This window comes from Staurois parvus, unplaced genomic scaffold (genome assembly GCF_062004578.1).
Source record: "Staurois parvus isolate SC_StPar_1 unplaced genomic scaffold, SC_StPar_1.0 ptg000198l, whole genome shotgun sequence".
Classification (NCBI taxonomy): domain Eukaryota; kingdom Metazoa; phylum Chordata; class Amphibia; order Anura; family Ranidae; genus Staurois; species Staurois parvus.
This window is the reverse complement of record NW_028317994.1, coordinates 1,352,512-1,367,827: the sequence shown is the minus strand read 5'-3', so window position 1 is coordinate 1,367,827 and position 15,316 is coordinate 1,352,512. Positions and strand designations below refer to the sequence as shown.

The following is a 15,316-nucleotide window of genomic DNA, read 5'->3' as shown; positions in this document are numbered from 1 at the left end:
TTTGACCAAGTGAACATTTTGATTAGGTGGAGTTAAAAACTGGAGTTGAAAACAGTAGATTTCAAGAGTCTACTAACCTGTAAGTGACAACCTGATATTTCCTATTAGTAATCTTGTAACTGGGATAATGAGTGCTAGCAGAGTTGAAGGTTTGTGTGCTGCCTTTATGCAACAATGAAGCCACAGCTCCAGGATGGATACCGCTGATGTGAGCGGGTTGGCCTTCTGGAAGCTCACGTTAGAGATCTGGTAGAACAAGTTGCACCACTAGGTGGAGCAGACAACCTTGAAAGGGGTCTTCTGCTCTCTGAGCAGGTAGCTAATGGAATTGATGGGGAGGGGCTAGTCAGATTATCAGGTAGGCAGATGGGTTACTGTAGCAAGAGTGAGTGGTAGGGGCTCACATAAAAGGAAGGCCAGCCCTTGGTTTGAGCACCCAAACAGATTTGCCAAGTTGGGTGTTGATGCGGGAGTGTCAGCCCCGGGATGTTACTGCTATCCCGAACAGCCGGGAGGGCAGACCATCTGGGAGGGGTGGTGAGGGTAGTGCAGAAAGGCCTAGACAGTTGGTAATAGGGGATTCTATAATCAGAAGGACTGAAGGAATAATTTGTCACCAGGATCGCTTCAGCCAAATGGCTTGCGATCTCCCTGGTGCCAGGGTTTGGCGTCTGGTAGACTGAGTTGATAAATTACTGGGAGGGGCAGGTGATAAGAAGGTGCCCATATTACAAACAACCAATGGAATTGGTACCATTTGTACGAAAATAAAACATATGAAAAATATGTATACACAAAATTATGTATGTCAATGAATGTTCACCAATGCCAGGCATCTGCCAAGCAAAATGGGTGAGTTGAAAGCTTTGGTGCATGAAAAGAACTATTATTTAATTGGCATTGCTGAATCTTGGCTTCATTTTTCACATGACTGGGCCATTAATATTCCTGGCTATGTTCTCACATAGACACCACTACCTTTCCTTTTTACCCTGTCTCTGAAAGAAGTGATCTCAGAGCGAGTGTGAAAAGGGACCTAGTTGATGGAGGGTGTGATGAGGCTGCAGCATTATGGGTGTAACTCCACATGGGGGTGCATACTGCAGTTTGAGTTTGTTATAGGTCACCCAGTGTTAATGAGCAGGTGGAGACTGCTCCTTGCACAGACCGAAAAGGCTGGGATAGTGATAATAAAGGCTTTTAACTACCCAGAAATTGACTGGAGTAATGGCACTGCAGGAATGGTTAAAGGGCAAACCTACTACAGGACAATTTTATGGTACAGTTCATAAAGGCCCCTACTAGGAATGATGATCTGTTGGACCTGGAAATCTCAAACCATGCAGAGCTATTACTAATGTCAATATAAAAAAACATCTGGGTAGCAGTGACAATAACATGATTTCATTTAGTGTTTGCTATAAACAGTGAGCACATATGGGAAAAATACAAATGTTTAACTTTTTAAGAGAGCTAATTTTCCAAGGCTGAAAGCTGCTCTCCAAGACTTAGACTGGGTGGGAATATTGGCATCCATGAACACAACACAAAAATGGGAGTTCTTCAAATGTACTGTATGTGAACACAGTGCAAAATACACAAATACAAAAATATGCTGGATATCTATACTGATGTGGACTGGGTAATGTTAGGAAGGTAAGGATGCCCATAGTTTAATGGAAATTAAAAGTTTCAACCTACAGAGGACTGAATTCAAAGACACCCTGAAAATCAAAGTGGAAAAATGGTGGAGCAGGCTAGTCCGTTTTTAGATGAGCTCTTGCTGGGAAAAAATGTTTTAAGCAACAGACAGCATGGAGTCGTGAAAGACCCAAGTAGAAATCAGATTTGTCTGACAATTTTTGAGGAGGTGAGCAAAACCTTGGACAGAGGGGTGAACGTAGTATACTTGGATTTTGCAATAGCGCTTGACAGTTCCTCACACACAGCTAATGTGTAAGATAGTCTATAGGCTTGGAAAAATTACAATGTAAATGTGGATAGAAAGCTGGCTTAAAGACAGTGTTCAGAGAATAGTGGTTGATTATTGATAGAATGGTCTAGGGTCGCTAGTGGTGCACCCCAAGGTTCAGTGTTGGGGCCCTTACTTTTTAATATATTTATAAATGATATAGGATCTGAGATTAAAAATGCCATTTCAGTCTTTGCAGATGACATCAAGCTTTGCAGTGGAAGAACGTCCTTACAGGATGTCTCCAACTTACAAGCCAACCTCAATGCACTGTTTAATTGGGAAACTATGTGGCAAATGAGGTTTAATGTTGATAAATGTAAAGTTATGCACTTGGGGGCTAAGAATATGCATGCATCATACATACTAGGGGGGTACAACTAGGGGAATCAATGGTGAAGGATCTGGGAGTTCTGGTAGATTACAAATTTTATAATGGCATGCAATGCCAAGCTGCAGTTTCTAAAGCGAGCAAAATCCTCTCTCCCTCTCTCTCTCTCTCCTATAATATATAATTTTACCCCTGTACAAATCATTAGTAAGACATCTGGAATATGCAGTTCAGTTTTGGGCCCCAATTCAGTAAAAACATTGGGGAACTGGAGAAAGTATAGAGAAGGGCAAACAAACTGATAAGAGACATGGAGGAGCTCCGCTATGAGAAAAGATTAGAGGAACTGAATTTATTCTCTCGAAGAGGAGATTAAGGGGGATATGATAAACCTGTATAAATCGGTGGTTCATATAATGAGCTCGGGTGTAGTTATTCGCCCTGAGGACAACTGGGCACTCTTTACGTCTGGAGGAAAAGAGATGTAATCTCCAAATACGAAAAGGTTTCTTTACAGTAAGAGCTGTGAAAATGTGGAATAGACTCCCTCAGGTGTTGGTTCTGGCCAGCTCAGTGGATTGCTTTTAAAAAGGCCTGTAATCTTTCCTAGATAAACAAAATATAACTGTATTCTAACATATATAGGTAAAGTTGATCCAGGGAGTATTCGATTGCCTCTCGGGGATCAGGAAGGATTTAATTCCCCTGCAGGAGCAAATTGGGTCATGCTTTGCTGGGTTTTTTTTCTGCCTTCCTCTAGCTCAATTGTGGTTATAGGATTATATCTTTGGCTGAAAAGGAGACAAACGTCCATGTTGTTCAACCAAGACTAACTATGTAAGTAATACTATTCAAGGAAAATTAGATGGATGATTACTTTTTTTTGTTGAGGCAAATGCTAAGGCACTCTGCTCAATTTGCTCAATTTGTAGAGAATTTTGTCATTTTCAGAAACTAAAATATAATTTATATTGCAGAGGTCTAAAATTTTACATGCGTCTTAGTGTAGAGTTTTGGGAAAACATTGGGGCAATCACACAAGCAGGAAATTACATTTCTGTGGACACAAATGGTGTACAGGTCGTCACCTGGTTGCCATTTTGCATTAAATTGCATTCACTGAAAAGGAAATAACTTTCAATATTAAATTATGATATAGCTTTTGTAGCAATTGTATATGGTATTTTTTTGTTGTCACAAAAGTGCAGTTAACCTTCAGATAACATGTCATTAACCACTTGATGAAATATATTTTTATATATATAGTGTGTGTGTGTGTGTGTGGCTTTATAGCAAACTAGTTCACACTTCTGCAGTTTTCTGCAGTAAAATCTTTTTATGAGGAAAGCTACACTGTTGCCTCTTTTACATGAGACTTGGTGAGTATCTTACCAAAATGAAATCTCTACTGCAATGAATGCTTTAAAATGTTACATTTTAGTGCAGACATAAGAGAAAATTGGTCAGCCAATTACACAAGCAAAAAATAAGCAACCTGTACAGCCCTTATAGGGTGTACATATTGCTTATAAATTGCCATATTGCATTACATTTTTGACTGTTTTTAAAAAAAAAAAAAAAGTGACTGCATATTAAATGAAAAGGTAATTTTAATAACCTATTACAAAATGACTTGTGTAGCAATTATAAATGCCATTTTAAGTTCTTAAAAGTGCTGTTTTGCTTGTTTGTGTTGCACATACCCTATGAGATAGAAACATATGCAAAAGCTGTCCAGCAGTGTTAATGCATTTGCACCATAGCAATTTTTTTTTTTTTTTTAAGGAGTGAAGTCTGTTCATGTAGAAATGTAAAAAATGAATAACAAAATTAAGGAAAGTAATTCAGAGTTCTCAATATTCTACGTAATAGAATGGTGACAATTATCACTACGCCTTTTTTTTTTTTTCTACACTTAAATGAACACTGGTACTTCTGCCCTACACGTGAAGTTATTGTTTATCATTTTAAAAATAAATTGAATCTTTACATGTTATACCTACCAGCTCTCTGCAATGGTTTTGCAAAGAGCAGCCCTATATCCCAACTTCTGGGGTTTCCTGCCAATGCTTCTGGCTCCTCCTCCTTTGAGTGCTCAAGCCTGAGCCGGGTTGTGTGCACCTACCAACAGTGTGGAGTGGCCTCACCCACCCTCAGGTAAGTATCTAGGGGGGACTTGGGGGAGCTGATCGCAGACAATTTTTACCTTTTAATGTAGAGCATACATTAAGGTAAAAAAACCTGCCTTTACAACCAATTTAAAGTAGAAATAAACCTGCTTTAAAGGTTCCCTAGACAGTTACATTAAAGGCATGCCATGAGGATGTTGCTGTATTCAAACTCCTTGTGCGTGCTTTTTCAACTTGTGTTTTTGCAGTTTCCTCACATGCAGCCTCGCTGCTGGCTACAGCCGGCTCTCAACAAGCCCTTTTCTACACGCACAACTTCATAACACTACTTGTGTAATATTGTATTGGAGTATACCAATATTGATGTTCAAGGTTGTTGAGCTGCACTTTCTGCTTTGTCTTCACAAAATTGTTGGTAAATGAGGTGAAGCACTGTTCGTTTTAAATACCCACTCACGGGGCTAAAAAGTTAAAGCAGAACTTTACCCATAACCATATGATAAAAATGTGCTTTAACAAGAAATGTACATTCTATATTATTTATGCTAGCAAATTAGGGTGTGCTGTAAATTGCATCTAGAAGTGCTCCGGTATGTGCTTGCCAGGAATGGCCATTTTGTTGAAGCCCAAAGCAATCATTTACTGAACTCTTCTTGGTCTCAACTGTCACTTTCTGTAATTAAAATGTGTGCATGCCCAGGCTTGGTTGTATGTTTTGGCTCCACTAGAGGGGAAGACTGACATAAGCCTGTGCTGAAGTTTCATAGGGATCCAGCTGCTGATGCAGAAAGGAGTGACTATCAGGGAGTTGAGATTAAACCCAGTTCCCTTCATTCACTTTATATTTACTAAAATAATTGCACTTCCGTGTTGTGTAGGAGACCAGATAAACTGCTAAATACCTAGGAGTTTTCATTTTTGCTCTAGGAGGATGCATATCTCCTGACCTCTGTCTGGACAGTGCGGATTGGCCCTGTGCTGATCACATGCACTCTCCCAAGAAAATAAAAACCTCTCTAGCAATATACACCAAACTGAGCATGTACAGTGATTCCACATGATGTGCCTTATCAGGAGCTAAGGCATTGGAAGAAGAGGAGGATCAGAGAGGTAAGGATCAAACATCCTTATTGCACAAGCAGTACCTCTTTAGACTGTCAGCAGAATGCCCTCTAGTGACTTACTGGCTATAGTCACCGGGCCAAGAATACAGCCTTACTGGTTTTTAAACAGTATAGGTGCTTATTTTACATGGATATACCTGCTAAAGGGGCCAGCATGAAGTGATCAGCACTTCATTTTCAAACTAAAGTTCCACTTTTAGTCTCTCTGCATGCAAAAACTTTCTTTCCCCATTACCGCAATATTTCTTGGCATCGCCTGCCCATATGCATTCGCACCTTCATAAAAAAAACCTAACCCTTTTGGTTACTTACTGGAGTTTTTCCTGAGGGGGAGCCTGGTGATTTGACTACTATTTTTGTTGCTTGCCCTTATGTCCTCACACCACTCAGGAAGTCTTCAGGACCCTGTGAGTACCTCACAAATGGATATCTTTTCTCAAACTGGAAGTGTTTGTCACTGCTGAGTGATGTGGAAGAATGTTGCCACGCTGCAGACTAGAAATGATACTGGTGTGTTATTCGATCTGATTTAAGAACATATTTGGGGCATTTAGAATTTTTTTTTTTTTTTCTTCTAAGCTTTTTGATTAACCACTTGCTGCCTGGCCTATTGTCAAGTGATGGCCGAGGCGAACACCTAGTCTCCGGGAGGGTGTCATATGATTCCATCCTGGATCGTGCTTTGCACGTGCCTGCAGGGCCATGCTGTGGCGAGATCTGTCACTGGCTGTGTACCTCGGACACGGCCAATAACAGATCTGTGTACCAGCCCCGTTGCCAGCACCATGTGACCTGCTGTGACCAATTACAGCAGGTCACGACAGTTGTATGCAATAGATGGCATGAAAGGAAGCCATCCATTGTATACAAGTGTCTAGCTGTGAATGGTCACTGCAATCGCATGCACAGGCTGGGCCATTCCGTGCCCATCTGTGTCATGTGATTAGCCGTGGCTAATCACAACAAAAAAACCCTGAATCGATTTAAATTCAGTTAAAGCTTGCTTATTGAAATTCTTTGCTATAAGCAATCAAATTGTGTAAAAAAAATAAATAAATAAAATACTGATCACTTCCCCAAAGTAGTACAATGTTACTATGCTAACATTATACTACTTTGGTCATAGTGGAATATGAAAAGTAAATCTCAAAAAAAGAGAATTAATAAAAAATCTATTTTAAACTCTTTTATCACTTTTTTTTGTACTGTCACCAGTCAGTGTCCCTGATCAGCGCCACACCAGTTATATGGTGATACTGTACTGGTGACAGTATGTACAAAAAAATTGTGAATTTTAATGTTTTCATTTTCTGAAAATTTGACAACAATTACAACTTCAAAAAACTTGCCATGCCTCTTATGAAATATGTTGGATTGTCTACTTTGCAAAAAGGGGTCATTTGGTGGATATCTGTACTGTTCTGACATTTTATGGCCTCAAGAAATTAATTGGCTGTCAGTACTTCAGGACTGATCAATTTTCAGATATATCCCACAGTTTGTGAACTCTATAACTTTCTTACAGACTAAATACTGATTTGGGTTATTTTCACTAAAGAAATGTAGTGGAATACATCTTGGCCTAAATTTATGAAGAACAATTATTTATTTGCAAACGTTTATAACAAAGAAAGACGTGTTTTTTGTGTTTTTTTCAAAATGTTCAGGTTTTTTTGTTAATTTAGCAAAAAATAAAAATCCCAGTGGTGATTAAATACCACCAAAAGAAAGCTCTAGTTGTGGGAATAAAATGATAAAAATTTTAGTTTGAATGAATTATGTGGTCATACAACACTGTACCCAAAGTGTGGGAGCGCTGAAAATTGGCCTGGGCAAGAAGGGGGGTTAAAATTCCCGATATTGAAGTGGTTAAAGGTTAAGTTCACCTTTGGGAACATGTTTCATGTTCACTCTATTTTTAGAGTGACACATGTAACATGTCCCCACTCCTGCAATCTCTTGACAATCCCCCTCTCCTCATTGTGACAGTGGGCTGGGGATGATCTTCCTGCACCCACTGTCACAATTTAAAAAGAATGTGTAGCTCTACTCACATGGCCACATCATTCATTTGCAGACACCTGTGAATAAAATAAAAGTACTGACATCCTTTGTGGGTGACAGCTTGTAGTTATCCATGAAATTCTAGGGATGTGTCCATTTTCCTGAAGTAGTGGCTGTGTACTACCATGACATACTGGGGGTCATTTACTAAATGTAGATAGGCTGTTCACGGGAATTTTTCCTTTAGCTTACTGAATAAAATAATGCTCAAATTTCTATCATCTAATCCTATACAAGTAAGAATGTTTTTGTTCTTGGAAGGGGCTTGGGTATTCTTTACAAGTGAATTTTCCATTGTAAAATCTCATTTTGCAAAGTGCAAATTTCTCTTCAAAATAAATGGCTTCCTATTGTTTCTTAGTGAATAAATCCTCCTGTGCCACAAATCCATGGGGTGTGGTTTTTTCTTAAGAGCCTTTTTCTTAAGTAGAAACTACTTTTTTGCTCATGATTATTAGGTTACCATACTAATACCAGACTGCCCAGAGTTCAAGGTCTTGAGAGCCCCTCCTACCTTGTGCAGAGTGTGACCAGAAAAAGGCCTGAATATTAACTGCCTGTGCATGGAATGGATGCCTGTATCCATTGATCTTCTGCAACCTCTTCAGATGCAAGCAATGTGATTGCTAACTGAATTCACTACCACACTATAAGGCTCTCTTGTGTATTTTTTTTGGAAGCTCAGATTACCTCTTTGGTTGACTAGTGTCAAGGCAAATCTAGAAAATTAGCAGTCCTACCTAAACATCTCTGGCAGAGAGTGTCACCAAAGCAGTTGGTAAAATGTAACTGGAAGCTGAGCAGTGCCTTGCAAAGCATATTTATTAGTTTTAATGACCAGATTTAACAGAATGACATGGCATTTAAAACTTGTGTATACATACACTGCTTAAAAAGGTCAATTAAACTCCTGGGATATTGATTTGGTCCGTTAGGTAGCAGAGGGGGTTATTAATCGGTTTCAGCTGCTTTGGTGTTAATGAAATTCATTGTTGCCCATCTAGTTACACCTGTTAGATGACTCCTAAAACAGGAATGTTTATACAGGTGAAGGTCATTGACATTTTTTCCCTACTCATCTTTTCTGGTGGTTTTTTACTAGTTTTGCATTTGGCTAGGGTCAATATCACTACTGGTAGCATGAGGTGATACCTGGACCCTACAGAGGTTGCGCAGGCAGTCCAGCTTCTCCAGGATGGGACTTCAATACGTGCCATTGCCAGAAGATTTGCTGTATCTCCTAGCATAGGCTCGAGCATGGTGGAGATTCCAGGCGACAGGCAATTACTCTAGGAGAGCTGGACAGGGCTGTAGAAGGTTCTTAACCCATCAGCAGGCCTGGTATCAAGAAGAAACAGATTAAGCACTGCCAGAGCCCTACAAAATTACCTCCAGCAGGCCACTGGTGTGAATGTTTCTGACCAATCAAACAGACTTTGAGGGTGGCCTGACAGCCTCTAGTGCTCCCTATGCTTACTGCCCGGCATGATAGAGCTCGATTGGTATTTGCTATTGAACACCAGCATTGACAGGTTTGCCACTGGTGCCCTGTGCTTTTCACAGATGAGAGCAGGTGTTCACCCTCAGCACATGTGACAAACATGAAAGGGTCTGGAGAAGCCGTGAAGAATGTTATCCTGCATGTACATCGTTCACCATAACTGTTTTGGTGGTGGGTTAGTGAGTCATATCCATGGAGGGATGCACAGACCTTTACAGTCTAAACAATGGCACCCTGACTGCCATTCGGTATCTGGATGAAATTCTTGGACCCATTGTCAGACCCCTACACTGATGCAGTGGATTCTGGGTTCCTCCTGGTACACGACCATGCTCGGCCTCATGCTGTAAGTAATGTAGGCAGTTCCTGAAGGATGAAGGAATTGACTACATTGAATGGCCCCCACGATAGCATGATCTAAATCCAATAGAACACCTCTGCGATATCATGTTTCGATCGATCCAATGCTGCCAGGTTGAACATCAGACTGTCCAGGAGCTCAGTGATGCCCTGGTCCATATCTGGGAGGAAATACCCCAGGACACCATCCGTCGTCTCAGTAGGAGCATGCCCCGACATTGTCAAGCATGTGGGGACCATACAGAGTACTATTTTTTTGAGTTGCAATGAAATTTCAGGAAAATGGACTAGCCTGCTGAATCATTTTTTCACTTTGGTTTTCAGGGTATCTTTGAACTCAGTCCTCTGATGGAAAAGAAAAATAATCAACTAATCAAATGATGGGGCATCTTTGCATTCCTAACACATTACCCAGACCATATCAGTATAGATATCCAGCATTATATTTTTCCCCATTGAGATCGGATGTGTTTTCAAAGTGTTCCTTTTTTTTAATTTTTTTTTTTGAACAGAGTATGTAGTGTGGTTGATATTTCATTAATTTCTGGGATTTAGAGAATTGTGAATTAACAATGAGACAGATTTCAGGTGAAAATGGTGCATTAGAACTCTGATCTTTATATATATAAAAAAAAAAAAAAAAAATCTAAATATTATGTTTGTTTTTTGGTGGACTAATGCAATGCAGTATTGATGTGAGCAAAGCCAGGACCTAAAGGAAATCTATGCTCTAAGAAATATGATGGCTGTTATTTCACCTGATTTTAAAAATGCTGACTGCCTCGCTCTTTCCAGCCTTGCTCTTATGAGTCACTGACAAGAAACCAGAACCAGCATGGAGCGGATAAATGATCTGCTTACCAGATTAGTAGCTCAGCAAAGTATTGAAGCCATTGGATCACCATGACAGCCAGGTTGCTCACCTTTCATTAAAGGGAGTCTAAAAGCATTTAAAGGACTGCTGTACTTTAGCTCTCCACTGCTGATCTTGGTACATTTGATATGTACAGTATATACTAGCTGTTTTTTAAGATGGATTTTTGTTTGATCTTTTACTTGTTTTAATATGGTCGTTGCTATACAGCTATGACCACACTGATGTTGCTGGCACTTTCAGTGATTGCCTGACTTAAGGTTCAAATATATGTGGTTTGAACTGCATCCAATCTGCCTGACACGTGAAATAACATTGTTTCCTATGGTGCCTGTTCACATATGTCTGGTGCAGTGGCAGTGTGGATTGAAAATGTCCTGTCTGATTTCAGACAGTGCGGTCTGGTTCAGGTGTGGATTACAGGCTAATGACTTCTATGGGAGCAGTTTCTAATCCGCACGTGTATTACATAAAAAACCTGATCTGAAGCACTACTGTGTCAATTAGCTGTGAAACCTGAGCTTCAATCCACACTGCACATGGGTGAATTTGGCTCTAAAGCAGTATGGGTGGCTTTTTTTTTTTTTGCTTTTAAAGATCCTGTTTAATGCTGGTCATACGTGTACTAACCACTTGCCTACCGGGTACTTATACCCTCTTCCTTACAGGCCAATTTTCAGCTTTCAGCGCTTTCGCACTTTGAATGACAATTGTGCGGTCATGTAACATTGTACCCATGTGAAATTTTTTTTCCTCATAAATAGAGCTTTCTTTTGGTGGGATTTGATCGCCGCTGGGTGTTTTTTTACTTTTTGCGCTATAAACAAAAAATTACAAAAAATTTAAAAAAAAAACATTTCTTTGTCTCTATTATAAAATTTTGGAAACACGTAATTTTTCTCCTTCGCTGATGCGCGTTGATGAGGCAGCAGTGATGGGCACTGATAGGCAGCACTGAAGAGCATGGATAGGCAGCACTAATTAGGTGACACTGATAGGTGGCACTGACTCGTGGGCGGCACTGATGAGCACTGGTGGGTGGCATTGCTGGGCACCGATCATCAGTGCTGATCCCTGCTCTGACAACTGCCGGTTTTTGGCAGTACTTTGCTCACGTTCTGACAGCGTGAGGAAAGTGCAGCCAAGAACCGGCAATTGCATTTCCCTGTGATCAGTGTGCCATTGGACACGGCTGCTCATGTGGTAAAAGGCCACTGTGATTGGGCTTTTACCACATCACGTGATCAGCTGTGGTCGTAGGACACAGCGATCACGGAGATTGCCGGGTGCGCCCAGGAGAGCGGGTTATGACGCCCTCCTAGAACTGGCCGGCTGCAGTGCAGCCATCATTCGGCTATCTGCGGTCGGCAACTGGTTAAATAGGGTTGCCACCTCCATCCCTTTTTAAAACCAAACACATTAATTTATATTGGCTTTGTGGCTCATTAAGGTGTTCATTAAACTCAGAGCCTTATCTGCATTAAATTAGCCTCAGAATCTGTGTAGTTAATGTTTTTGGTTTTAAAGGGATGAGGTGGCAATCCTAGTATTAAAGGACAAGGTCACTTTTTTTGCAGGTAAAAACAAAATGTGTATTTATTTATTTTGTCCATTGGACCCTGTAAAGGACTGCACCAGCGGCCTGTAGAGTGTGGATACTATTCAGATCTCCTACTGACCTGTCAGTACATCTGCTTGCTGTATGGGATGTATGAGCACACAGATATACTGCCAGGAAGATTCAATGAACTACCTCTGTGCTCCGGTAATTCATTGAAAACTGCAAGCCCACAGCCGCTAAGGCTGTCGGGACTTGTAGGTAACCTCTGTATGAGTGAAGTGTCTGTGTAGGTAGAGGCCTACACATCTACGCTCTTATCAATTTTGACAGATAATAGTATGGGGCAACGTTTCCCTGTCAGAGGGAAAGAGGTTGGGGTTATAGGAAATTGTTCCATATCCCACCCTAAATGGGTGCAATATGTAACATGTTCCACACTAAAGACTAGTGGAACATAGTCCAAAGGTGAATTTATCCTTTTTTACAAGGTTGGAGCACTATCTCAAACTGCTGCACGTGCATAAAGAGACTTTACTCCCCCTCCCTCTAATGAACCCCCCAGCATTGGCCAGTTTTTCAGTGCTGACAGTAAAAGCATAAGTACTGCCCTCTAATCCTTGTTTCTTTTTCTCCCCCTCTTCTTTTAGTTTCTGGTCATGATTCGGTTGAAGATGCCACTGCCTGCATGGAGCTAATGCTCTGGAAAGTAAAAGAAGACACTAAAGGCCGGCGCTAGAAATTCTGTGTTTGTTGCAATTAAAACTACTTGTGTATCATCTGTAAACTACAATAATAATCACTGTTTGCTATATGTGTTCTGTTTGTGTCTTTAAATTGTTCTGTATCGGACCTTTGTACTAGCACTTATCACCCTGTGTCCTTTTTTATTTTCTTCTCACACCCCACCCTGCAAAATCTAGATGCTGCATGTACCTTAATTAATATTTCAACTACTGCTTTCTCAGTTACCCCAGCCAAAGCTGATCTTCAAGTTTTTGGTAGCTGGAATGTTAAGCTACTGGTTTTTGTTTTTTTTTTGTTAATTGTATCTAAATGAGAAATGCAAGGGTTCTGTAGCAGTTTGAGGGGAAGTATGATACCTGTGAACTCAAGTAACTGCTCCCCATATCAAAATAAATATTTAAGCATGTGTGAATTTATTTGGTCTATGGTATAGTAGACTACACCTGAACAAAGTCTAGTAAATGATGTACTCTAGAAGGCTATTGTTAGACACTTTTATCTGATCCCTAAAAAAAAAAAAAAAAGCAAGCATGCCCATCACTATACAGAAACTGTATTTCTGGCATTTGTTGGATACCATAGACAACTGCCTTGGAGCCCATTTACACTACTAGTCTTACATTGTGAATAGCACCTTACTGCACCATCAGAATGTGTGTGCGCGTGTGCATTCTCCCCTCTTCCACTGCCACATTGTGGAGAGGAGGGGGGTACCTGGTTTCGATGGGCACCTGCTTCCACCTGTGCAGAAGTCCTGCCACCATCCTCCTTCCCCCCATGGAGCCTTCTGGGGTACATCACAGGTCCCAAAAGACTGCAGCCCTATTCTTAAAGTGCAGTAATAAGCTGGCTGTGAAGCCGGGAGGCTTTACTGCTGGTTTCCCTTGCCTAAGATGCCAGTGCCTGCACCCAAAGCTGACCGAGGAATTGGCTTGGGTGACATTGCTGGATCCCTGGATATAAGTGTCCTTATATTAAAAGTTAGCAGCTCCAGTATTTGTAGCTGCTGATTTTCAATTTTTTGAAGGGAAGACTAGAGCTCCTCTTTTAGGCTGTGAAAAAAAGCAGCCTGCCCCAGATTTTTGTACTTCGTGGTAGAATTCAACCTATTTATTTTGAATAGGATATTTAATTCAGCATACCACGAACAGTCTCAAAAACAGATACCATGTCTGTTGCAGGTTACTATGTTATGATGTGAATGGGCCCTTGACCCTGGAAGGGGAAAAAAAAAAAAAAAAATTTGGCCTCATTTTTGCATTGTTTTAGGTTTCTTGAGATGATGTGATATAAGGGGGGACGGTGGCTGCCCATCACTAAGGGAAAGTTGAATTCTCAGTGTATAAAGGAATATTTGTTGTAACTGCTACCCATACCATTACAATTATTAACTTTAGACTGAGACAAAAGTGTTGTTTGTAGGAGTAACATAAAGTAAAGGTCACCAGCTTTTTTTTTTCTTTTTTTTCCTTCCTTTTTTCCTTCCTTAAAGAAGTGACACTAGCTAGGTGGGTAATTAGGTAAAAGAAGAGGAATTTTGACTTGCTCCACTTGTGATGTGACAAAGGCTGCTTGTCCTGCCCTTTTCCCAAGTCACTAAACCCAGTAACTGCAAGTTCAGATTTACACTGTAGGTCAAAGCTAGTGTTACAGGCCTACTAATGGCTTGCATGCTGTTATTGTATACAGTATGAGTATGTATTATATCTTCATGGCATTATTTAAATGGCCTAGAAATTTGTTTCTTTTTGGTGAAAAGTCTTATGCCTTTAAGCTATAGAAATATTACCACAGATGCGGTTTTTGTGTAATTCTTTAATAATTATAAACACAGACCTATAGTGTTAGCTATAACAGTAAAGTTGTATCACTTATACAATGTTTTTCCAATTATCATGAGTTACTATGAATTTTAGTTAATTTGGGAAGAAAATCTATTTACACAGCTCTATAAAAAAAATTTACAGGTGTAGTACAAAAAATATATTCTAGAGACCTTTCCAGACAAAAAACAATATTGCACACCCAAGTCCTGTCATGGTTGAGAGAAGACAGTGGTCATCATGCGGCTTCTTCAGCTGAACAATCAATGCCAGCATAGGCAAACTTCTCGTAAAGTGTTGTATTCACATAGGTCTGCAAGAAGAAAGTATATATAGCTATTGGTAAACAAAGTAAAAACATTGAACTGGATGAAAATATATATTCTGTAGTAAGGTGGACCTATCATTTCACATTATTGTGGAATATGCAAGATGGACATGCAGAACCTGGCAGCTAAACCAAGCAGTTGTTCTACAGCTTTTTGTGCATTAGCCCTGGTTCACACTAATGCGGTGTGGGAAATGCTGTGCCTTTCCTGCATTGCAATCGCACAGCATCCATGTGATCTGGTACTGGTGTCAATTTATTTATTTCAGGTACTTCTATAGCGCCGTCAATTTACGCAGTGCTTTACACATATATATTGAACATTCACATCAGTCCCTAACCCTCAAGGGGCATACAATCTAAGGTCCCTAACTCACATTCATACATACACATATTAGGGCTAATTTAGACAGGATCCAATTAACCTACCAGCATGTTTTTGGAGTGTGGGAGGAAACCGGAGCACCCGGAGGAAACCCACACAAGCATAGGGAGAACATGCAAA

At 40.3% G+C, this 15,316-nt stretch overlaps 2 protein-coding genes across 2 annotated transcripts in view; one reads left to right on the top strand and one right to left on the bottom strand.

Moving 5' to 3' along the window:
* The window catches only part of LOC149461558 (RNA exonuclease 1 homolog), a 61,514-nt gene extending 48,442 nt beyond the window's left edge, over window positions 1-13,072 (top strand). Inside the window, exon 16 of the mRNA XM_089678146.1 lies at window positions 12,564-13,072. Coding sequence (XP_089534272.1) covers window positions 12,564-12,652 — 89 coding nt within the window. The 3' untranslated portion in view covers window positions 12,653-13,072. The remainder of the gene's footprint in view (window positions 1-12,563) is intronic.
* A 1,388-nt stretch (window positions 13,073-14,460) lies between these two features.
* TEK (TEK receptor tyrosine kinase) overlaps window positions 14,461-15,316 on the bottom strand; it is a 136,174-nt gene continuing 135,318 nt past the window's right edge. The window contains exon 23 of the mRNA XM_089678057.1: window positions 14,461-14,796. Coding sequence (XP_089534183.1) covers window positions 14,722-14,796 — 75 coding nt within the window. The 3' untranslated portion in view covers window positions 14,461-14,721. The remainder of the gene's footprint in view (window positions 14,797-15,316) is intronic.